The sequence below is a fragment of the Bombina bombina genome, chromosome 7 (assembly GCF_027579735.1).
Source record: "Bombina bombina isolate aBomBom1 chromosome 7, aBomBom1.pri, whole genome shotgun sequence".
NCBI lineage: Eukaryota > Metazoa > Chordata > Amphibia > Anura > Bombinatoridae > Bombina > Bombina bombina.
Window position 1 is genome coordinate 292,462,258 of NC_069505.1, and position 26,180 is coordinate 292,488,437.

General features: G+C 41.5%; 1 protein-coding gene across 2 annotated transcripts in view; it reads left to right on the plus strand.

Moving 5' to 3' along the window:
• Positions 1–26,180, plus strand: part of CFAP100 (cilia and flagella associated protein 100) — a 136,164-nt gene that overhangs the window by 18,743 nt on the left and 91,241 nt on the right. For both annotated transcript variants that reach the window (XM_053688975.1, XM_053688976.1), the window contains one exon: positions 3,465–3,642. In XM_053688975.1, coding sequence (XP_053544950.1) covers positions 3,465–3,642 — 178 coding nt within the window. The remainder of the gene's footprint in view (positions 1–3,464; positions 3,643–26,180) is intronic.

The window sequence follows — 26,180 nt, forward strand, 5'->3', positions numbered from 1 at the left end:
AAAGACAAAAGTACCTGTAAAATAAAACCTAACCTAAGTTACAATTACACCTAACACTACACTACAATTAAATACAATTAACTAAATTATATACAACTATCTAAAGTACAAAAACAAACAAACACTAAATTACAGAAAATAATAAACAAATTACAACATATTTAAACTAATTACACCTAATCTAAAATAATCAAAAATAAAAAAGCCCCCCCAAAATAAAAAATCCCTAGCCTAAACTAAACTACCAATAGCCCTTAAAAGAGCCTTTTGCAGGGCATTGCCAAATCAGCTCTTTTACCTGAAAAAAATACAAACAACCCCCCCAACAGTAAAACCCACCACCCACACAACCAACCCCCCAAAAAAAAAATAACTAAAAAAACCTAAGCTCCCCATTGCCCTGAAAAGGGCATTTGGATGGGCATTGCCCTTAAAAGGGCAGTTAGCTCTTTTGCAGCCCAAAGCCCTAACCTAAAAATAAAACCCACCCAATACACCCTTAAAAAAACCTAACACTAACCCCCTGAAGATCGACTTACCGGGAGACGTCTTCATCCAAGCCGGACAGAAGTGGTCCTCCAGACGGGCAGAAGTCTTCATCCAAGCTGGGCAGAAGTGGTCCTCCAGACGGCAGAAGTCTTCATCCAGACGGCATCTTCTATCTTCATCCATCAAGACATCCGATGCGGAGCATCCTCTTCAAGACTTCAAGACATCCGATGCGGAGCATCCTCTTCGGCCGACGACTACCCGACGAATGATGGTTCCTTTAAGTCAGGGGTGTCAAACTGGCGGCCCGCGGGCCTCATGCGGCCCTCAACCTAATTTTGTGCGGCCCACGCCACCTCCATGAAAAATATTAATTATAATATGCTTATTACTTAAAGAGCGAGTGCGCTTACTGTTAGGGATGCACACACATTAAAACATACGTTATTAAAAAGAAAAAGACAGATAAGTGCATAATGATTTCTTTTACACATGCAGTTCATTACTATGGTAGCACTGATTTCCCACATCATTTCTGTCCATTCCTTTCCATCATTTTCTCTTTAACTAAAATCACATACTTTATACAGTTAAAGCAAATGCCACTGCACTGTTTAGCAATTACAAGATATGTAGGTAATGTGTGGCCCACGTGAGTTGTACTTGTATGGAAAATGGCCCGCGACTAAAATGAGTTTGACACCCCTGCTTTAAGTGAAGTCATCCAAGATGGCGTCCTTATATTCCGATTGGCTGATAGGTTTCTATCAGCCAATCAGAATTAAGGTAGAAAAAATCCTATTGGCTGATGCAACCAGCCAATAGGATTGTACTTCAATCCTATTGGCTGATTGGAACAGCCAATAGGATTGAGCTTGCATTCTATTACAATATGAGTGATTGTTTATAGCAAGTTGTGTGCTTCTTGTGTGTGACAATACATGTGATTGTTTGTGACAATTTGTGCTACCTGAGTGTGTCAATATGTGTGATTGTGACAAGGTGTGTGATTGTGTGTGACAATATGTGTGCTAGCTGTGTGTGACAATATGTGCTACGTGAGTGTGACAATATGTGTGCTACCTGTGTGTGATAATATGAGTAATTGTTTATGACAAGTTGTGTGCTTCTTGTGTGTGACAATACGTGCGATTGTTTGTGATAATTTGTGCTATCTGTGGGTGACAATATGTGTGCTACCTGAGTGTGACAATATGTGCTACGTGAGTGTGACAATATGTGTGCTACCTGTGTGTGACAATATGAGTGATTGTTTATGACAAGTTGTGTGCTACCTGTGTGTGACAATATGTGTGCTACCTGAGTGTGACAATATGTGCTACGTGAGTGTGACAATATGTGTGCTACCTGTGTGTGACAATATGAGGGATTGTTTATGACAAGTTGTGTGCTTCTTGTGTGTGACAATACGTGTGATTGTGACGATTTGTGCTATCTGTGCGTGACAATATGTGTGCTACCTGAGTGTGACAATATGTGCTATGTAAGTGTGACAATATGTGTGCTACCTGTGTGTGACAATATGAGTGATTGTTTATGACAAGTTGTGTGCTACCTGTGTGTGACAATGGAGCCTATTTATCAAGCCGTCAACCGCAAATACGCTGGAATTCCGCAGCGTATTTGTGGTGAGCCTGATTCGCCTTATTTATCAAAGGCTACAGACTGGCAAAAGTAGAATTTTGTGACGTAACATACGATCCGCCGGTCAAAGTCCGACACAGATCGATGCTTACGTCATTACAGATGTTCCGAATGCAAATTTGGCACTATCTGACTACTTTTGCTACTTATCAAATTTCTACCAGGTACGCTCGGCACTATTCCGGCCCAGCGTACCTGGTTTTCAATCTGCCGCCCTGGAGGCGGCGAATGCCATAGGAATCAATGGGAGTCTGAAAGCAGCGAAAGCTCATGTTCGCTGCTGCCCGATATCCCATTGATTCCTATGGGAGAATAAAGTTACGTTTACACCTAACACCCTAACATAACCCCTGAGTCTAAACACCCCTAATCTGCCGCCCCCTACACCGCCACCACCTACATTATACTTATTAACCCCTAATCTTCCCCCCCTACACCGCCGCCACTTACATTATGTTATTAACCCCTAATCTGCCGTCCCCAACGTCGCCGCCACTATATTAAATGTATTAACCCCTAAACCTAAGTCTAACCCTAACAGCCCCTAACAAATTGTCGCAAACAATCACACGTATTGTCACACACAAGAAGCACACAACTTGTCATAAACAATCACTCATATTGTCTCACACAGGTAGCACACATATTGTCACACTCATGTAACACATATTGTCACACACAGGTAGCACACATATTGGGGCCCATTTAACAAGCTCCGTAGGGAGCTTGTGGGCCCGTGTTTCTTGCGAGTCTTCAGACTCGCCAGAAACAGCAGTTATGAGGCAGCGGTCTAAAGACTGCTGCTACATAAGCAGGCGAACAGGAATCTCCCGAAATCAACCCGATCGAGTACGATCGGGTTGATTGACACCCCCTGCTTGCGGCCAATCTGCAGGGGGTGGCGTTGCACCAGCAGCTCTTGTGAGTTGCTGGTGCAATACTGAATACGGAGAGCGTATTGCTCTCCGCATTCAGCGAGGTCTTGCGGACCTGATCCGCAGTGTCGGATCAGGTCCGCAAGACCTTTCTTAAATAGGGGCCATTGTCACATCATACATATTGTGACACACAATCACACATATTGTCACACTCATCTAGCACACATATTTTCACAAATAATCACACATATTGTCACGTACAATCACACATATTGTCACACTCAGGTAGCACAAATATTGTGACACTCAGGTAGCTCACAAATTGTCACACAAAGGTAGTTCACATCCTATCAGACACAGGGAGGACACACACTGTCACAGACATTCACATGTATTTGCATGACAGGGATGTAACTTTGTCTTTCCCACCAGGAACGTGAAATAAACAAAAATTTAAAAGTTCACCAAAAACTAACGCACACAGGGAGGCTGAACTCCAGACTGGCGCAGCTGCGCAATGAGATTGAGGATGAGGAGCAGACTCAAGAGAGCGCAGTTAATGTCGTAGCTGTACAGGACAAGCCCTCCTGGAAACTGGCAGTCACCAGAGGTAGGTACAGAGAGAACTGTAAGTGTGACAATGAAGATACCCTGTTACACACTGAGCTGTGTCTGACTATTACATTGTTATTACAGCATTGAGAGAGGAGCTGTGTCTGACTGTTACAGTGTTATTACAGCACTGAGAGAGGAGCTGTGTCTGATGGTTACATTGTTATTACTGCACTGAGAGAGAAGCTGTGTCTCACGGTTACATTGTTATTACTTCACTGAGAGAGGAGCTGTGTCTGACTGTTACATTGTTTTTACAGCAATGAGAGAGGAGCTGTGTCTGACTGTTTCATTTTTATTACAGCACTGAGAGAGGAGCTGTGTCTGACTGTTACATTGTTATTACAGCACTGAGAGAGGAGCTGTGTCTGACTGTTACATTGTTATTACAGCACTGAGAGTGGAGCTGTGTCTGACTGTTACATTTTTATTACAGCACTGAGAGAGGAGCTGTGTCTGAATGTTACATTGTTATTACAGCACTGAGAGAGGAGCTGTGTCTGACTGTTACATTGTTATTACAGCACTGAGAGAGGAGCTGTGTCTGACTGTTACATTGTTATTACAGCACTGAGAGAGGAGCTGTGTCTGACTGTTACATTGTTATTACAGCACTGAGAGAGGAGCTGTGTCTGACTGTTACATTGTTATTACAGCACTGAGAGAGGAGCTGTTTTTGTCTGTTACATTGTTATTACAGCACTGAGAGAGGAGCTGTGTCTGACTGTTACATTGTTATTACAGCACTTAAAGAGGAACTGTGTCCGAATGTTACATTGTTATTACAGCACTGAGAGAGGAGCTGTGTCTGACTGTTACATTGTTATTACTTCACTGAGAGAGGAGCTGTGTCTGACTGTTTCATTTTTATTACAGCACTGAGAGAGGAGCTGTGTCTGACTGTTACATTGTTATTACAGCACTGAGAGAGAAGCTGTGTCTGACTGTTACATTGTTATTACAGCACTGAGAGTGGAGCTGTGTCTGACTGTTACATTTTTATTACAGCACTGAGAGAGGAGCTGTGTCTGAATGTTACATTGTTATTACAGCACTGAGAGAGGAGCTGTGTCTGACTGTTACATTGTTATTACAGCACTGAGAGAGGAGCTGTGTCTGACTGTTACATTGTTATTACAGCACTGAGAGAGGAGCTGTGTCTGACTGTTACATTGTTATTACAGCACTGAGAGAGGAGCTGTTTTTGTCTGTTACATTGTTATTACAGCACTGAGAGAGGAGCTGTGTCTGACTGTTACATTGTTATTATAGCACTTAAAGAGGAACTGTGTCCGAATGTTACATTGTTATTACAGCACTGAGAGAGGAGCTGTGTCTGACTGTTACATTGTTATTACTTCACTGAGAGAGGAGCTGTGTCTGACTGTTACATTGTTTTTACAGCAATGAGAGAGGAGCTGTGTCTGACTGTTTCATTTTTATTACAGCACTGAGAGAGGAGCTGTGTCTGACTGTTACATTGTTATTGCAGCACTGAGAGAGGAGCTGTGTCTGACTGTTACATTGTTATTACAGCACTGAGAGTGGAGCTGTGTCTGACTGTTACATTTTTATTACAGCACTGAGAGAGGAGCTGTGTCTGAATGTTACATTGTTATTACAGCACTGAGAGAGGAGCTGTGTCTGACTGTTACATTGTTATTACAGCACTGAGAGAGGAGCTGTGTCTGACTGTTACATTGTTATTACAGCACTGAGAGAGGAGCTGTGTCTGACTGTTACATTGTTATTACAGCACTGAGAGAGGAGCTGTGTCTGACTGTTACATTGTTATTACAGCACTGAGAGAGGAGCTGTTTTTGTCTGTTACATTGTTATTACAGCACTGAGAGAGGAGCTGTGTCTGACTGTTACATTGTTATAACAGCACTTAAAGAGGAACTGTGTCCGAATGTTACATTTTTATTACAGCACTGAGAGAGGAGCTGTGTCTGACTGTTACATTATTATTACAGCACTGAGAGAGGAGCTGTGTCTGACTGTTACATTGTTATTACAGCACTGAGAGAGGAGCTGTGTCTGACTGTTACATTGTTATTACAGCACTGAGAGAGGAGCTGTGTCTGACTGTTACATTGTTATTACAGCACTGAGAGAGGAGCTGTGTCTGACTGTTACATTGTTATTACAGCACTGAGAGAGGAGCTGTGTCTGACTGTTACATTGTTATTACAGCACTGAGAGAGGAGCTGTGTCTGACTGTTACATTGTTATTACAGCACTGAGAGAGGAGCTGTGTCTAATTGTTACATTGTTATTACAGCACTGATAGAGGAGCTGTGTCCGACTGTTACATTGTTATTACAGCACTGAGAGAGGCGCTGTGTCTGACTGTTACATTGTTATTACAGCACTGAGAGAGGAGCTGTGTCTGACTGTTACATTGTTATTACAGCACTGAGAGAGGAGCTGTGTCTGAATGTTACATTGTTATTACAGCATTGAGAGAGGAGCTGTGTCTGACTGTTACATTGTTATTACAGCACTGAGAGAGGAGCTGTGTCTGACTGTTACATTGTTATTACAGCACTGAGAGAGGAGCTGTGTCTGACTGTTACATTGTTATTACAGCACTGAGAGAGGAGCTGTGTCTGACTGTTACATTGTTATTACAGCACTGAGAGTGGAGCTGTGTCTGACTGTTACATTGTTATTACGGCACAGAGAGAGGAGCTGTGCCTGACTGTTACATTGTTATTACGGCACTGAGAGAGGAGCTGTGTCTGAATATTACATTGTTATTACAGCACTGAGAGAGGAGCTGTGCCTGACTATTACATTGTTATTACAGCACTGAGAGAGGAGCTGTGTCTGACTGTTACATTGTTATTACAGCACTGAGAGAGGAGCTGTGTCTGACTGTTACATTGTTATCGCAGCACTGAGAGAGGAGCTGTGTCTGACTGTTAAATTGTTATTACAGCACTGAGAGAGGAGCGGTGTCTGACTGTTACATTGTTATTACAGCACTGAGAGTGGAGCTGTGTCTGACTGTTACATTGTTATTACAGCACTGAGAGTGGAGCTGTGTCTGACTGTTACATTTTAATTACAGCACTGAGAGAGGAGCTGTGTCTGAATTTTACATTGTTATTACAGCACTGAGAGAGGAGCTGTGTCTGACTGTTACATTGTTATTACAGCACTGAGAGAGGAGCTGTGTCTGACTGTTACATTGTTATTACAGCACTGAGAGAGGAGCTGTGTCTGACTGTTACATTGTTATTACAGCACTGAGAGAGGAGCTGTGTCTGACTGTTACATTGTTATTACAGCACTGAGAGAGGAGCTGTTTTTGTCTGTTACATTGTTATTACAGCACTGAGAGAGGAGCTGTGTCTGACTGTTACATTGTTATTACAGCACTTAAAGAGGAACTGTGTCCGAATGTTACATTGTTATTACAGCACTGAGAGAGGAGCTGTGTCTGACTGTTACATTGTTATTACAGCACTGAGAGAGGAGCTGTGTCTGACTGTTACATTGTTATTACAGCACTGAGAGAGGAGCTGTGTCTGACTGTTACATTGTTATTACAGCACTGAGAGAGGAGCTGTGTCTGACTGTTACATTGTTATTACAGCACTGAGAGAGGAGCTGTGTCTGACTGTTACATTGTTATTACAGCACTGAGAGAGGAGCTGTGTCTGACTGTTACATTGTTATTACAGCATTGAGAGAGGAGCTGTGTCTGACTGTTACATTGTTATTACAGCACTGAGAGAGGAGCTGTGTCTGACTGTTACATTGTTATTACAGCACTGAGAGAGGAGCTGTGTCTAATTGTTACATTGTTATTACAGCACTGAGAGAGGAGCTGTGTCCGACTGTTACATTGTTATTACAGCACTGAGAGAGGAGCTGTGTCTGACTGTTACATTGTTATTACAGCACTGAGAGAGGAGCTGTGTCTGACTGTTACATTGTTATTACAGCACTGAGAGAGGAGCTGTGTCTGAATGTTACATTGTTATTACAGCACTGAGAGAGGAGCTGTGTCTGACTGTTACATTGTTATTACAGCACTGAGAGAGGAGCTGTGTCTGACTGTTACATTGTTATTACAGCACTGAGAGAGGAGCTGTGTCTGACTGTTACATTGTTATTACAGCACTGAGAGAGGAGCTGTGTCTGACTGTTACATTGTTATTACAGCACTGAGAGAGGAGCTGTGTCTGACTGTTAAATTGTTATTACAGCACTGAGAGTGGAGCTGTGTCTGACTGTTACATTGTTATTACGGCACTGAGAGAGGAGCTGTGCCTGACTGTTACATTGTTATTACGGCACTGAGAGAGGAGCTGTGCCTGACTGTTACATCGTTATTACGGCACTGAGAGAGGAGCTGTGTCTGACTGTTACATTGTTATTACAGCACTGAGAGAGGAGCTTTGTCTGACTGTTACATTGTTATTACAGCACTGAGAGAGGAGCTGTGTCTGACTGTTACATTGTTATTACAGCACTGAGAGAGGAGCTGTGTCTGACTGTTACATTGTTATTACAGCACTGAGAGTGCAGCTGTGTCTGACTGTTACATTGTTATTACGGCACTGAGAGAGAAGCTGTGTCTGACTGTTACATTGTTATTACGGCACTGAGAGAGGAGCTGTGTCTTACTGTTACATTGTTATTACAGCACTGAGAGAGGAGCTGTGTCTGACTGTTACATTGTTATTACAGCACTGAGAGTGGAGCTGTGTCTGACTGTTACATTGTTATTACAGCACTGAGAGAGGAGCTGTGTCTGACTGTTACATTAATATTACAGCACTGAGAGAGCAGCTGTGTCTGACTGTTACATTGTTATTACAGCACTGAGAGAGCAGCTGTGTCTGACTGTTACATTGTTATTACAGCAATGAGAGAGGAGCTGTGTCTGACTGTTACATTGTTATTACAGCACTTAGAGAGGAACTGTGTCCGACTGTTACATTGTTATTACAGCACTGAGAGAGGAGCTGTGTCTGACTGTTACATTGTTATTACAGCAATGAGAGAAGAGCTGTGTATGACTGTTACTTGTTATTACAGCACTGAGAGAGGAGCTGTGTCTGACCGTTACATTGTTATTACAGCACTTAGAGAGGAACTGTGGCCGAATGTTACATTATTATTACAGCACTGAGAGAGGAGCTGTATCTGACTGTTACATTGTTATTACAACACTGAGAGAGGAGCTGTGTCTGACTGTTACATTGTTATTACAGCAATGAGAGAGGAGCTGTGCCTGACTTTTACATTGTTATTACAGCACTGAGAGAGGAGCTGAGTCTGACTGTTACATTGTTATTACAGCACTGAGAGAGGAGATGTGTCTGACTGTTACATTGTAATTACAGCACTAAGATAGGAGCTGTGTCTGACTGTTACATTGTTATTACAGCACTGAGAGAGGAGCTGTGTCTGACTGTTATATTGTTATTACAGCACTGAGAGAGGATCTGTGTCTGACTGTTACATTGTTATTGCAGCACTGAGAGAGGAGCTGTGTCTGACTGTTACATTGTTATTACAGCAATGAGAGAGGAGCTGTGCCTGACTGTTACATTGTTATTACAGCACTGAGAGAGGAGCTGTGTCTGACTGTTACATTGTTATTACAGCACTGAGAGAGGAGCTGTGTCTGACTGTTACATTGTTATTACAGCACTGAGAGAGGAGCTGTGTCTGACTGTTACATTGTTATTACAGCACTGAGAGAGGAGTTGTGTCTGACTGGTACATTGTTATTACAGCAATGAGAGAGGAGCTGTGTCTGACTGTTACATTACAAAAAATTCAAGCAGCACCTCCACTTGTACAGAATTCTGAGAGAGGAGCTGTGCCTGACTGTTACATTGTTATTACAGCACTGAGAGAGGAGCTGTGTCTGACTGTTACATTGTTATTACAGCACTGAGAGAGGATCTGTGTCTGACTGTTACATTGTTATTGCAGCACTGAGAGAGGAGCTGTGTCTGACTGTTACATTGTTATTACAGCAATGAGAGAGGAGCTGTGTCTGACTGTTACATTACAAAAAATTCAAGCAGCACCTCCACTTGTACAGAATTCTGAGAGAGGAGCTGTGCCTGACTGTTACATTGTTATTACAGCACTGAGAGAGGAGCTGTGTCTGACTGTTACATTGTTATTACAGCACTGAGAGAGGATCTGTGTCTGACTGTTACATTGTTATTGCAGCACTGAGAGAGGAGCTGTGTCTGACTGTTACATTGTTATTACAGCATTGAGAGAGGAGCTGTGCCTGACTGTTACATTGTTATTACAGCACTGACAGAGGAGCTGTGTCTGACTGTTACATTGTTATTACAGCAATGAGAGATGAGCTGTGTCTGACTGTTACATTGTTATTACAGCACTTAGAGAGGAACTGTGTCCGACTGTTACATTGTTATTACAGCACTGAGAGAGCAGCTGTGTCTGACTGTTATATTGTTATTACAGCAATGAGAGAAGAGCTGTGTATGACTGTTACTTGTTATTACAACACTGAGAGAGGAGCTGTGTCTGACTGTTACATTGTTATTACAGCAATGAGAGAGAGGAGCTGTGCCTGACTGTTACATTGTTATTACAGCACTGAGAGAGGAGCTGTGTCTGACTGTTACATTGTTATTACAGCACTGAGAGAGGAGCTGTGTCTGACTGTTACATTGTTATTACAGCACTGAGAGAGGAGCTGTGTCTGACTGTGACATTGTTATTACAGCACTGAGAGAGGAGCTGTGTCTGACTGTTACATTGTTATTACAGCACTGAGAGAGGAGCTGTGTCTGACTGTTACATTGTTATTACAGCACTGAGAGAGGAGCTGTGTCTGACTGTTACATTGTTATTACAGCACTGAGAGAGGAGCTGTGTCTGACTGTTACATTGTTATTACAGCACTGAGAGAGGAGCTGTGTCTGACTGTTACATTGTTATTACAGCACTGAGAGAGGAGCTGTGTCTGACTGTTACATTGTTATTACAGCACTGAGAGAGGAGCTGTGTCTGACTGTTACATTGTTATTACAGCACTGAGAGAGGAGCTGTGTCTGACTGTTACATTGTTATTACAGCACTGAGAGAGGAGCTGTGTCTGACTGTTACATTGTTATTACAGCACTGAGAGAGGAGCTGTGTCTGACTGTTACATTGTTATTACAGCACTGAGAGAGGAGCTGTGTCTGACTGTTACATTGTTATTACAGCACTGAGAGAGGAGCTGTGTCTGACTGTTACATTGTTATTACAGCACTGAGAGAGGAGCTGTGTCTAACTGTTACATTGTTATTACAGCACTGAGAGAGGAGCTGTGTCTGACTGTTACATTGTTATTACAGCACTGAGAGAGGAGCTGTGTCTGACTGTTACATTGTTATTACAGCACTGAGAGAGGAGCTGTGTCTGACTGTTACATTGTTATTACAGCACTGAGAGAGGAGCTGTGTCTGACTGTTACATTGTTATTACAGCACTGAGAGAGGAGCTGTGTCTGACTGTTACATTGTTATTACAGCACTGAGAGAGGAGCTGTGTCTGACTGTTACATTGTTATTACAGCACTGAGAGAGGAGCTGTGTCTGACTGTTACATTGTTATTACAGCACTGAGAGAGGAGCTGTGTCTGACTGTTACATTGTTATTACAGCACTGAGAGAGGAGCTGTGTCTGACTGTTACATTGTTATTACAGCACTGAGAGAGGAGCTGTGTCTGACTGTTACATTGTTATTACAGCACTGAGAGAGGAGCTGTGTCTGACTGTTACATTGTTATTACAGCACTGAGAGAGGAGCTGTGTCTGACTGTTACATTGTTATTACAGCACTGAGAGAGGAGCTGTGTCTAACTGTTACATTGTTATTACAGCACTGAGAGAGGAGCTGTGTCTGACTGTTACATTGTTATTACAGCACTGAGAGAGGAGCTGTGTCTGACTGTTACATTGTTATTACAGCACTGAGAGAGGATCTGTGTCTGACTGTTACATTGTTATTGCAGCACTGAGAGAGGAGCTGTGTCTGACTGTTACATTGTTATTACAGCAATGAGAGAGGAGCTGTGCCTGACTGTTACATTGTTATTACAGCACTGAGAGAGGAGCTGTGTCTGACTGTTACATTGTTATTACAGCAATGAGAGAGGAGCTGTGTCTGACTGTTACATTGTTATTACAGCACTTAGAGAGGAACTGTGTCCGACTGTTACATTGTTATTACAGCACTGAGAGAGGAGCTGTGTCTGACTGTTACATTGTTATTACAGCAATGAGAGAAGAGCTGTGTATGACTGTTACTTGTTATTACAGCACTGAGAGAGGAGCTGTGTCTGACTGTTACATTGTTATTACAGCACTTAGAGAGGAGCTGTGCCTGACTGTTACATTGTTATTACAGCACTGAGAGAGGAGCTGTGTCTGACTGTTACATTGTTATTACAGCACTGAGAGAGGAGCTGTGTCTGACTTTTACATTGTTATTACAGCACTGAGAGAGGAGCTGTGTCTGACTGTTACATTGTTATTACAGCACTGAGAGAGGAGCTGTGTCTGACTTTTACATTGTTATTACAGCACTGAGAGAGGAGCTGAGTCTGACTGTTACATTGTTATTACAGCACTGAGAGAGGAGATGTGTCCGACTGTTACATTGTAATTACAGCACTAAGAGAGGAGCTATGTCTGACTGTTACATTGTTATTACAGCACTGAGAGAGGAGCTGTGTCTGACTGTTATATTGTTATTACAGCACTGAGAGAGGATCTGTGTCTGACTGTTACATTGTTATTACAGCACTGAGAGAGGAGCTGTGTCTGACTGTTACATTGTTATTACAGCACTGAGAGAGGAGCTGTGTCTGACTGTTACATTGTTATTACAGCACTGAGAGAGGAGCTGTGTCTGACTGTTACATTGTTATTGCAGCACTGAGAGAGGAGCTGTGTCTGACTGTTACATTGTTATTACAGCAATGAGAGAGGAGCTGTGCCTGACTGTTACATTGTTATTACAGCACTGAGAGAGGAGCTGTGTCTGACTGTTACATTGTTATTACAGCAATGAGAGAGGAGCTGTGTCTGACTGTTACATTGTTATTACAGCACTTAGAGAGGAACTGTGTCTGACTGTTACATTGTTATTACAGCACTGAGAGAGGAGCTGTGTCTGACTGTTACATTGTTATTACAGCAATGAGAGAAGAGCTGTGTATGACTGTTACTTGTTATTACAGCACTGAGAGAGGAGCTGTGTCTGACTGTTACATTGTTATTACAGCACTTAGAGAGGAACTGTGGCCGAATGTTACATTGTTATTACAGCACTGAGAGAGGAGCTGTATCTGACTGTTACATTGTTATTACAGCACTGAGAGAGGAGTTGTGTCTGACTTTTACATTGTTATTACAGCACTGAGAGAGGAGCTGTGTCTGACTGTTACATTGTTATTACAGCACTGAGAGAGGAGCTGTGTCTGACTGTTACATTGTTATTACAGCACTGAGAGAGGAGCTGAGTCTGACTGTTACATTGTTATTACAGCAGTGAGAGAGGAGATGTGTCCGACTGTTACATTGTAATTACAGCACTAAGAGAGGAGCTATGTCTGACTATTACATTGTTATTACAGCACTGAGAGAGGAGCTGTGTCTGACTGTTATATTGTTATTACAGCACTGAGAGAGGATCTGTGTCTGACTGTTACATTGTTATTGCAGCACTGAGAGAGGAGCTGTGCCTGACTGTTACATTGTTATTACAGCACTGAGAGAGGAGCTGTGCCTGACTGTTACATTGTTATTACAGCACTGAGAGAGGAGCTGTGTCTGACTGTTACATTGTTATTACAGCACTGAGAGAGGAGCTGTGTCTGACTGTTACATTGTTATTACAGCACTGAGAGAGGAGTTGTGTCTGACTGGTACATTGTTATTACAGCAATGAGAGAGGAGCTGTGTCTGACTGTTACATTACAAAAAGTTCAAGCAGCACCTCCACTTGTACAGAATTATACATTTTATTGTACCAAGACACAAAAATCTATGACGTTTCGGGCTCAAATGCCCTTAATCATATGACTTAAACATACTACACACCTCTCTTAAATACCTTACACCACAGGTGTTTCTAATTATAACATTCACCAGTATCAAACTTTAACTCTTAAGTATAAATGCCACCTAGTGGTCAGTATATAAAATAACATACAATATACTTTTCTAAAAAAAAAGTCTAACAGTGCTACATATATGCAATGAAGTAACAAGAACACTTTTTCACAGAATTTTTTACAGAAAAACATTTTTTTACAGAAAGACATCTTTTAGAATAATTACAAATCTGGAGGAATGAGTTTCTTCTTCACAGTGTTCATAATAGGGGGAGTAGGATCTAAAGAAATTCAAAAAACAATTTAGAAATTTTTTTTTAGAGAAAAATATTGAGATCCATTTCACGATTCATACCCTTTGGGAACATACAATCTAACTTATAGATCCACATAGACTCTCTTTTCTTTAAAATTAACTCTCTATTCCCACCTCTACGAGGAATAGGAACATGGTCTATGATTTGAAACTTCAATTGAGCTATTGAGTGGCCTTTGGATAGAAAATGATTAGAGACTGGGGCATTTAGATCTTTGCATCTTATATTTGATTTATGCTGGATAATCCTATCCCTTACCCTCTGGGTAGTCTCGCCAATGTAGATCCACCCACATGGGCACTTAAAGGGACACTGAACCCAATTTTTTTCTTTTGTAATTCAGAAAGAGCTTGCAATTTTAAGCAACTTTCTAATTTACTCCTATTATCAATTTTTCTTCGTTCTCTTGCTATCATTATTTGAAAAAGAAGGCTACTAAGCTTTTTTTTGGTTTTAGTACTCTGGACAGCACTTTTTTATTGGTGGATGAATTTATCCACCAATCAGCAAGGACAACCCAGGTTGTTCACCAAAAATGGGCCGGCATCTAAACTTACATTCTTGCATTTCAAATAAAGATACCAAGAGAATGAAGAACATTTGATAATAGGAGTAAATTAGAAAGTTGCTTAAAATGTCATGCTCAATCTGAATCACAAAAGAAAATTTTTGGATACAGTGTCCCTTTAATAAGATAAATCACATAACAAGAGTTACATGTGAGAAAAGCATTAATTTTGTACACTTTGCCTGTGTGTGGATGTACAAAGGTAGAACCCTTCACCATGTTATTGCAATTTACACAGCCCAAACAAGGGTAACAACCCAAGTTTTTTTCAGTAATATAACTCTGTTTCAATTTTTTGCTGCCTATATCAGCCCTCACCAATCTATCTTTAATACTAGAGCCTTTCCTATAAGCAGACATAGGGCCATTAGAAAATGATTGTATACCTGGATGACATTCTCTCAACATGAACCAATATTTATTAATAATTCTTTTTATCTTAGAACTTTGATTGTTGTATTCAGAAACAAAAATGATTCTATCCTTCCTATCTTTTACTATAGTGGTATTGGTACATGCCTCATCACTAGCCCTTTCAACTTCATTTTGCAAAAGATTAGCTGGGTAACCCCTAGCACTGAATTTCTGACCCATTTCTTTAAGTCTTTTAGTAACAAGTTCTTTATCAGACACAATCCTCTTAACTCTTGTCATTTGACTCCTAGGTAGAGATCTAATCAAAGCTGGTGGATGAGCACTTGTAAAGTGCAATAAACTATTCTTATCGGTACTTTTCCTATATATATCTGTTTTTAACATACCGCCTTCTTTGTAGACCATAGTGTCAAGAAAATGTAAGGATTGTTCATCCCAGGTAAGGGTGAATTTAATGTGTCTAGTGGCACTATTTAAATCCTCCACAAATTTAAGAAGGGATCCAATGTCGCCCCACCAGACACCAAAGATGTCATCTATATAGCGCCACCAAGTGGCGCCATATAGATGGAACATCTCATTTTGGTAGACAAATTTTTCTTCAAATGCAGACATAAATAAGTTTGCATAGGTAGGGGCGATATTGGATCCCATCGCCGTACCCTTTACCTGCATGTAATAATTGTCCTCAAACAAGAAATAGTTACAATATAGGATTATGGTCAACAAATTCAATAAGAAGTCCTGTTGTGAGTCAGTATATACACCGCTTGTAATCAATATATTCCTTATTGCACTAATTCCACTTTCATGCTCAATTGAGGTGTATAGACTAACCACATCAAGGTTATAGAGAATGCATCTATCTGGTGTCTTCATGGTCTTAATTTTATCAAGGAAATCTCCAGTGTCCTTTACATATGAGGTTGACTGTTCTACATAACCCCTTAAAATTTTATCTAGATAGATTGAAATATTTGAAAAGATAGATTCTGTGCTAGCCACAATTGGCCTCCCAGGTGGTCTCTCAATTTGCTTATGCACCTTGGGTAAGGTATAGAAAACAGGTATTATCCCATTCTCAATGAAAAGAAATTTCCTAGTCTCATCATCAATTATACCATTTTGAAAAGCCTTATCTAAACAAAATGCTATTTCTTTTTGAATTATCAATGTAGGATTGAAGTTTAGTAATCTATATACACTTGTATCACTTAATTGCATTTTGATTTCATTTACATAGTACCCTTTATCCAGTACCACCAAGGCACCGCCCTTGTCCGCCTGTTTATAAATCACATTTTTGTTATTTTCCAATAATTTCAGGGCATCCCTTTCAGCTTTACCAAGATTATTAACATTGGCGCTCCTGTTATATTTCTTACAAACAGTACCTTTCCCACCAGACATACCATCTTTAAGCCTATTGATATCATTAAGAACTAAATCAATGTATGTGTCAATACAGTGGTTATAGCTGTTAGGGACAAAGCTGCTCTTATTTTTTAAACCAAACTTACAAATACTTAACTCTGTACTTATTTTAGTATTTCTACAAAATTCGTTATTGGCAAAGAAAGACTTCAGCTTAATATTCCTAAACAGTCTATTCAAGTCCTGCTGCAGATTAAAAAAATCACAGTTGCTACTTGGGCAAAAGGAAAGCCCCACAACAGGACTTTTTTTTTAATTTGTTGACCATAATCCTATATTGTAACTATTTCTTGTTTGAGGACAATTATTACATGCAGGTAAAGGGTACGGCGATGGGATCCAATGTCGCCCCTACCTATGCAAACTTATTTATGTCTGCATTTGAAGAAAAATTTGTCTACCAAAATGAGATGTTCCATCTATATGGCGCCACTTGGTGGCGCTATATAGATGACATCTTTGGTGTCTGGTGGGGCGACATTGGATCCCTTCTTAAATTTGTGGAGGATTTAAATAGTGCCACTAGACACATTAAATTCACCCTTACCTGGGATGAACAATCCTTACATTTTCTTGACACTATGGTCTACAAAGAAGGCGGTATGTTAAAAACAGATATATATAGGAAAAGTACCGATAAGAATAGTTTATTGCACTTTACAAGTGCTCATCCACCAGCTTTGATTAGATCTCTACCTAGGAGTCAAATGACAAGAGTTAAGAGGATTGTGTCTGATAAAGAACTTGTTACTAAAAGACTTAAAGAAATGGGTCAGAAATTCAGTGCTAGGGGTTACCCAGCTAATCTTTTGCAAAATGAAGTTGAAAGGGCTAGTGATGAGGCATGTACCAATACCACTATAGTAAAAGATAGGAAGGATAGAATCATTTTTGTTTCTGAATACAACAATCAAAGTTCTAAGATAAAAAGAATTATTAATAAATATTGGTTCATGTTGAGAGAATGTCATCCAGGTATACAATCATTTTCTAATGGCCCTATGTCTGCTTAAAGGAAAGGCTCTAGTATTAAAGATAGATTGGTGAGGGCTGATATAGGCAGCAAAAAATTGAAACAGAGTTATATTACTGAAAAAAACTTGGGTTGTTACCCTTGTTTGGGCTGTGCGAATTGCAATAACATGGTGAAGGGTTCTACCTTTGTACATCCACACACAGGAAAAGTGTACAAAATTAATGCATTTCTCACATGTATCTCTTGTTATGTGATTTATCTTATTAAGTGCCCATGTGGGTGGATCTACATTGGCGAGACTACCCAGAGGGTAAGGGATAGGATTATCCAGCATAAATCAAATATAAGATGCAAAGATCTAAATGCCCCAGTCTCTAATCATTTTCTATCCAAAGGCCACTCAATAGCTCAATTGAAGTTTCAAATCATAGACCATGTTCCTATTCCTCGTAGAGGTGGGAATAGAGAGTTAATTTTAAAGAAAAGAGAGTCTATGTGGATCTATAAGTTAGATTGTATGTTCCCAAAGGGTATGAATCGTGAAATGGATCTCAATATTGTTCTCTAAAAAAAATTTTCTAAATTGTTTTTTGAATTTCTTTAGATCCTACTCCCCCTATTATGAACACTGTGAAGAAGAAACTCATTCCTCCGGATTTGTAATTATTCTAAAAGATGTCTTTCTGTAAAAAAATGTTTTTCTGTAAAAAAATTCTGTGAAAAAGTGTTCTTGTTACTTCATTGCATATATGTAGCACTGTTAGACTTTTTTTTAGAAAAGTATATTGTATGTTATTTTATATACTGACCACTAGGTGGCATTTATACTTAAGAGTTAAAGTTTGATACTGGTGAATGTTATAATTAGCAACACCTGTGGTGTTAGGTATTTAAGAGAGGTGTGTAGTATGTTTAAGTCATATGATTAAGGGCATTTGAGCCAGAAACGTCATGGATTTTTGTGTCTTGGTGCAATAAAATTTATAATTCTGTACAAGTGGAGGTGCTGCTTGAACTTTTTGTATATTTTGATCTGTTTGGAGCTTTGGCAGGAGTTCCTCAGGCTTGCACTCCCATCACCAATGCTGGAAGATATTATCTTGTTTTATATCTGACTGTTGCATTGTTATTACAGCAATGAGAGAAGAGCTGTGTCTGACTGTTACTTGTTATTACAGCACTGAGAGAGGAGCTGTGTCTGACTGTTACATTGTTATTACAGCACTTAGAGAGGACCTGTGTCCGAATGTTACATTGTTATTACAGCACTGAGAGAGGAGCTGTGTCTGACTGTTACATTGTTATTACAGCACTGAGAGAGGAGCTGTTTCTGACTGTTACATTGTTATTTCAGCACTGAGAGAGGAGCTGTGTCTGACTGTTACATTGTTATTACAGCACTGAGAGAGGAGCTGTGTCTGACTGTTACATTGTTATTACAGCACTGAAAGAGGAGCTGTGTCTGACTGTTACATTGTTATTACAGCACTGAGAGAGGAGCTGTGTCTGACTGTTACATTGTTATTACAGCACTGAGAGAGGAGCTGTGTCTGACTGTTACATTGTTATTACAGCACTGAAAGAGGAGCTGTGTCTGACTGTTACATTGTTATTACAGCACTGAGAGAGGTGCTGTGTCTGACTGTTACATTGTTATTACAGCACTGAGAGAGGTGCTGTGTCTGACTGTTACATTGTTATTACAGCACTGAGAGAGGAGCTGTGTCTGACTGTTACATTGTTATAACAGCACTGAGACAGGAGCTGTGTCTGAATGTTACATTGTTATTACAGCACTGAGAGGGGAGCTGTGTCTGACTGTTACATTTCTCTTGTAAGGTGTATCCAGTCCACGGATTCATCCTTTACTTGTGGGATATTCTCCTTCCTAACAGGAAGTGGCAAAGAGAGCACACAGCAGAGCTGTCCATATAGCTCCCCCTCTAGCTCCACCCCCCAGTCATTCTCTTTGCCGGCTCTAAGCAATAGGGTGTCTCTTGGAAGGGTAAAGTGAATGTGGTGTTAGATTTGTAGTTTTTGTTCTACAAGCAAAAGTTTGTTATTTTTAAATGGTACCGGTTTGTACTATTTACTCTCCAGCAGAAAAGGGATGAAGATTTCTGCAGAGAGGAAGATGATTTTAGCATGTTGTATCTAAAATCCACTGCTGTTCCCACACAGGACTGAGGAGTACAAGAAAATTTCAGTTGGGGGGAACGGTTTGCAGATTAGGCTGCAATAACGTATGTTCAGTCATTTATTTCTAGACAAGACTGTGATAATGCTAGAAAAGGTCTGACAAGATCCTCATGAGGGAAGGGTAAGCTTTATTCAGAGACTAAGTATGGAATTACAAGCTTACATGACAGGGCTAATTTATGCTGGTTGACACTATTTTATGGGTTGACACTTTTTTATGGCAAACGTTTTTTACTTATAAATATCGTTTTTGAGATACTTAGAAGGTCCCTTTGGGTTTCTTTCAGGGGTTGTTACCCACATGGCTAATATTATAACTCCTAGGAGTGTTTCTTTAGGCCTCACCGCACCGGAGTAAGGTGGGAGGGCCTAATTTCGCGCCTCATATGCACAGTTAGATTGAATAGATCTTCAGGCTGTGTTCACATGGTGGCTCCTGCTATAGTTGAGGACCCATAAGAAGCTTTTTCCCCATAAATCCGACTCCTATGGGAAGGTAGGGCCACAGCAGAGCTGTGGCAAGGTGCTAAATTTGTTTTAACCGGTCTATTAGCTTACTATTGATCCGGTTTGGGCATTAAGGGGTTAATCGATTTTTTTTCTAGTTGTGCAATCTTACCAATGCTTTAGGTACATACTGTGAAAATTTCAGAAAGTTTGGTGCATTTTTCACTGTTTTGGAAAATTGTGTGCCTTTTTTATTTCTTAAAGGCACAGTAACTTTTTTTGCAAAGTGTGTTTTTGCTTGATTAATGTGATATCTAAGCCTGTTTGTCTTACTACTAGTCTGTTAAACATGTCTGTCACCAAGGAAAATCCTTGTTCAATGTGTTTAGAAGCCATGGTGGAACCCCCTCTCAAAATGTGTCCCACGTGTACTGATATGTCTATACATTTTAAAGACCATATTGTTGCACTTAAAAATGTGGCCCAAGATGATTCTCAGACAGAAGGTAATGAGGTTAGTCCGTTGACCTCTCCCCAAGTGTCACAACCAGTTACGCCCGCCCAAGCGACGCCTAGCACCTCTAGCGCGTCTAACTCTTTTACCTTACAAGATTTGGCGGCAGTTATGGATAATACCCTGTCAGTATTTTTATCTAAGCTGCCCGTGTTACCTGCAAAGCGTGATAGCTCTGTTTTAAGAACAGATTATGAGCATTCTGACGCTTTAGTAGCCGTATCCGATATACACTCACAACCCTCTGAAATGGGGGCGAGAGAGGTGCTGTCTGAGGGAGAAATTTCCGATTCGGGAAAGGTTGCTCATCAGACAGACTCAGATACGTTGGCTTTTAAATTTAAACTAGAACACCTCCGTTTATTACTCAGGGAGGAATTAGTCACTCTGGATGACTGTGACCCTTTGGTAGTTCCAGAGAAATTGTGTAAAATGGACAAGTACCTAGAAGTGCCTGTTTACCCTGATGTGTTCCCGGTCCCTAAGAGGATTGCGGATATAGTAACTAGGGAGTGGGAAAGACCAGGTATTCCGTTTGTTCCCTCTCCTGTTTTTAAGAAAATGTTCCCCATATCTGACACCACACGGGACTCGTGGCAGACGGTCCCTAAGGTGGAGGGGGCTATTTCTTCACTTGCTAAACGCACAACCATACCAATTGAGGACAGTTGTGCTTTTAAAGACCCTATGGATAAAAAGTTAGAGGGTTTACTTAAGAAAATTTTTGTTCATCAAGGTTTTCTTCTCCAACCTATAGCGTGCATTGTTCCTGTAACTACTGCAGCTGCTTTCTGGTTCGAGGCGCTGGAAGATGCGCTCCAGACGGAGACCTCATATGAGGATATTATGGATAGAATTAAGGCTCTTAAGCTGGCTAATTCTTTTATCACAGATGCTGCTTTCCAACTAGCTAAGTTAGCGGCAAAGAATTCAGGTTTCGCCATTCTGGCGCGCAGGGCGCTATGGCTCAAGTCCTGGTCGGCCGATGTGTAGTCAAAATCCAAATTGCTGAACATCCCTTTCAAAGGAAAGACCCTTTTCGGGCCTGAATTGAAAGAGATTATCTCAGAAATCACTGGGGGAAAAGGCCATGCTCTCCCTCAGGACAAGTCCTTTAAGACAAAGAACAAACAAAATAATTTTCATTCCTTTCGAAATTTCAGGAGCGGTCTCACTTCATCCTCCCCTGCTGCAAAGCAAGAGGGTAACACTTCACAACCCAGGGCAGCCTGGAAACCTTACCAGGGCTGGAACAAGGGTAAACAGGCCAAGAAGCCTGCAGCTGCCTCCAAGACAGCATGAAGGGGTAGCCCCCGATCCGGGACCGGATCTAGTAGGGGGCAGACTCTCTCTCTTCGCTCAGGCCTGGGCAAGAGACGTACACGATCCCTGGGTCTTAGAGATTGTATCCCAGGGATATCTTCTAGAATTCAAGGACTCCCCTCCCAGGGGAAGGTTCCATATTTCTCGTCTGTCTACAGACACGACAAAGAAAGAGGCGTTCTTACGCTGTGTAGAAGACCTACATACAATGGGAGTGATCCACCCAGTTCCAATTGCGGAACAAGGGCTGCTGTTTTACTCAAACCTGTTTGTGGTTCCCAAAAAAGAAGGAACTTTCAGACCAATCCTGGATCTCAAAATTCTAAACAAATTCCTCAGAGTTCCATCATTCAAGATGGAGACCATTCGGACAATCTTACCAATGATCCAGGAGGGTCAATATATGACTACCGGGGATCTAAAGGATGCGTATCTACACATTCCTATCCACAAAGATGATCACCAGTTTCTCAGGTTTGCTTTTCTGGACAAGCATTTTCAGTTTGTGGCTCTCCCTTTCGGGTTGGCCACTGCTCCCAGAATTTTCACAAAGGTGCTAGGATCCCTCCTGGCGGTGCTAAGACCGCGGGGCATAGCAGTGGCGCCTTATCTAGACGACATCTTAATTTAGGCGTCAACTTTTCCAAAGAGCCAAGTCTCACACGGAAATCATAGTGGCCTTTCTGAGGTCTCACGGGTGGAAAGTAAACATCAAAAAGAGTTCTCTCTCCCCCCTCACAAGAGTTCCCTTCCTAGGAACACTAATAGACTCGGTAGAAAATATTTCTGACGGAGGTCAGAAAGTTAAAACTCTTAACTGCTTGCCGAGCTCTTCATTCCATTCCTCTGCCATCTGTAGCTCAGTGCATGGAGACAATCGGACTAATGGTAGCGGCAATGGACATAGTCCCTTTTGCACGGATACACTTCAGACCACTGCAACTATGCATGCTCAAACAGTGGAATGGGGATTATGCAGATTTGTCTCCTCAAATACAATTGGACCAGGGGACCAGAGATTCTCTTCTCTGGTGGTTGTCTCAGGATCACCTGTCTCAGGGAATGTGTTTCCGCAGACCAGAGTGGATCATCGTAACGACCAATGCCAGTCTGTTGGGCTGGGGTGCTGTTTGGGACTCCCTGAAAGCTCAGGGCTTATGGTCTCGGGAAGAAGCTCTTCTCCCGATAAACAACGCTCTTCAGGCATGGCCTCAGCTAGCTGCGGCCAAATTCATCAGATTTCAGTCGGACAACATCACGACTGTAGCTTACATCAACCATCAAGGGGGAACAAGGAGTCCCCTAGCAATAATGGAAGTAACCAAAATAATCAGGTGGGCGGAGGATCACTCTTGCCAGCTCTCAGCAATTCACATCCCAGGAGTAGACAACTGGGAAGCGAATTTTCTAAGTCGTCAGACTTTTCATCCGGGGGAGTGGGAACTCCACCCGGAGGTATTTGCCCAGCTGACTCAGCTATGGGGCACTCCAGAATTGGATCTGATGGCGTCCCTTCAGAATGCCAAACTTCCTCTTTACGGGTCCAGGTCCCGGGATCCCCAGGCGGCGTTGATAGATGCTCTAGCAGCGCCTGGTCCTTCAATCTAGCCTATGTGTTTCCACCGCTTCCTCTCCTTCCTCGTCTGGTTGCCAGAATCAAGCAGGAGAGGGTGTCTGTGATTCTAATAACGCCTGTGTGGCCACGCAGGACTTGGTATGCAGACCTAGTGGACATGTCATCCGTTCCACCATGGACTCTGCCAATGAGGCAGGACCTTCTACTTCAAGGTCCTTTCAAACATCCAAATCTAATTTCTCTGCGTCTGACTGCTTGGAGATTGAACGCCTAATTTTATCTAAGCGTGGTTTCTCTGAGTCGGTTATTGATACCCTGATTCAGGCTAGAAAGCCTGTCACCAGGAAAATCTATCATAAGATTTGGCGAAAATATCTTTGTTGGTGCGAATCCAAGGGTTACTCATGGAGTAAGATTAGGATTCCCAGGATATTGTCCTTTCTCCAAGAAGGATTGGAGAAAGAATTATCAGCTAGTTCCTTAAAAGGACAGATATCTGCTTTGTCTATTCTTTTACACAGACGTCTGGCAGAGGTACCAGACGTTCAAGCGTTTAGTCAGGCTTTGGTCAGAATCAAGCCTGTTTATAGACCTGTGGCTCCGCCATGGAGTCTGAATTTAGTTCTTTCAGTTCTGCAAGGGGTTCCGTTTGAACCTTTGCATTCCATAGATTTTAAACTTTTATCTTGGAAAGTTTTGTTTTTGGTAGCTATCTCTTCTGCTCGAAGAGTTTCAGAGTTATCTGCTTTGCAGTGTGACTCACCTTATTTAGTGTTCCACACAGATAAGGTAGTTTTGCGTACCAAACCCGGTTTTCTTCCTAAGGTTGTTTCTAATAAGAATATTAATCAGGAAATTGTTGTTCCTTCTCTGTGTCCTAATCCTTCTTCGAAGAAGGAACGCCTGTTACACAATCTTGATGTGGTTCATGCTTTAAAGTTCTATTTACAAGCAACTAAGGATTTCAGACAAACAACTTCTTTGTTTGTCATCTATTCTGGTAAGAGGAGAGGTCAGAAGGCGACTGCTACCTCTCTTTCCTTTTGGCTGAAAAGCATCATCCGTCTGGCCTATGAGACTGCTGGCCAGCAGCCTCCTTAAACAATTACTGCTCAATCTACCAGAGCAGTGGCTTCCACATGGGCTTTTAAAAATGAGGCTTCTGTTGATCAGATCTGTAAGGCAGCGACTTGGTCTTCGCTGCATACTTTTTCCAAATTTTACAAATTCGATACTTTTGCTTCTTCGGAGGCTATTTTTGGGAGAAAGGTTTTACAAGCAGTGGTGCCTTCCATTTAAGGTACCTGTCTTGTTCCCTCCCTTCATCCGTGTCCTAAAGCTTTGGTATTGGTATCCCACAAGTAAAGGATGAATCCGTGGACTGGATACACCTTGCAAGAGAAAACAGAATTTATGCTTACCTGATAAATTACTTTCTCTTGCGGTGTATCCAGTCCACGGCCCGCCCTGGCTATTAAGTCAGGTAGATTTTTTGTTTAAACTACAGTCACCACTGCACCCTATGGTTTCTCCTTTTTCTTCCTAACCTCCGGTCGAATGACTGGGGGGTGGAGCTAGAGGGGGAGCTATATGGACAGCTCTGCTGTGTGCTCTCTTTGCCACTTCCTGTTAGGAAGCAGAATATCCCACAAGTAAAGGATGAATCCGTGGACTGGATACACCACAAGAGAAAGTAATTTATCAGGTAAGCATAAATTCTGTTTTTTATTACAGCACTGAGAGAGGAGCTGTGTCTGACTGTTACATTGTTATTACAGCACTGAGAGAGGAGCTGTGTCTGACTGTTACATTGTTATTACAGCACTGAGAGAGGAGCTGTGTCTGACTGTTACATTGTTATTACAGCACTGAGAGAGGAGCTGTGTCTGACTGTTACATTGTTATTACAGCAATGAGAGAGGAGCTGTGTCTGACTGTTACATTGTTATTACAGCACTGAGAGAGGAACTGTGTCTGACTGTTACATTGTTATTACAGCAATGAGAGAAGAGCTGTGTCTGACTGTTACTTGTTATTACAGCACTGAGAGAGGAGCTGTGTCCGACTGTTACATTGTTATTAAAGCACTTAGAGAGGAACTGTGTCCGACTGTTATATTGTTATTACAGCACTGAGAGAGGAGCTGTGTCTGACTGTTACATTGTTATTACAGCACTGAGAGAGGAGCTGTGTCTGACTGTTACATTGTTATTACAGCAATGAGAGAGGAGCTGTGTCTGACTGTTACTTGTTATTACAGCACTGAGAGAGGAGCTGTGTCTGACTATTACATTGTTATTACAGCACTTAGAGAGGAACTGTGTCCGAATGTTACATTGTTATTACAGCACTGAGAGAGGAGCTGTGTCTGACTGTTACATTGTTATTACAGCACTGAGAGAGGAACTGTGTCTAACTGTTACATTGTTATTACAGCACTGAGAGAGGAGCTGTGTCTGACTGTTACATTGTTATTACAGCACTGAGAGAGGAGCTGTGTCTGACTGTTACATTGTTATTACAGCACTTAGAGAGGAACTGTGTCTGACTGTTACATTGTTATTACATCTCTGGGAGAGGAGCTGTGTCTGACTGTTACATTGTTATTACAGCAATGAGAGAAGAGCTGTGTCTGACTGTTACTTGTTATTACAGCACTGAGAGAGGAGCTGTGTCTGACTGTTACATT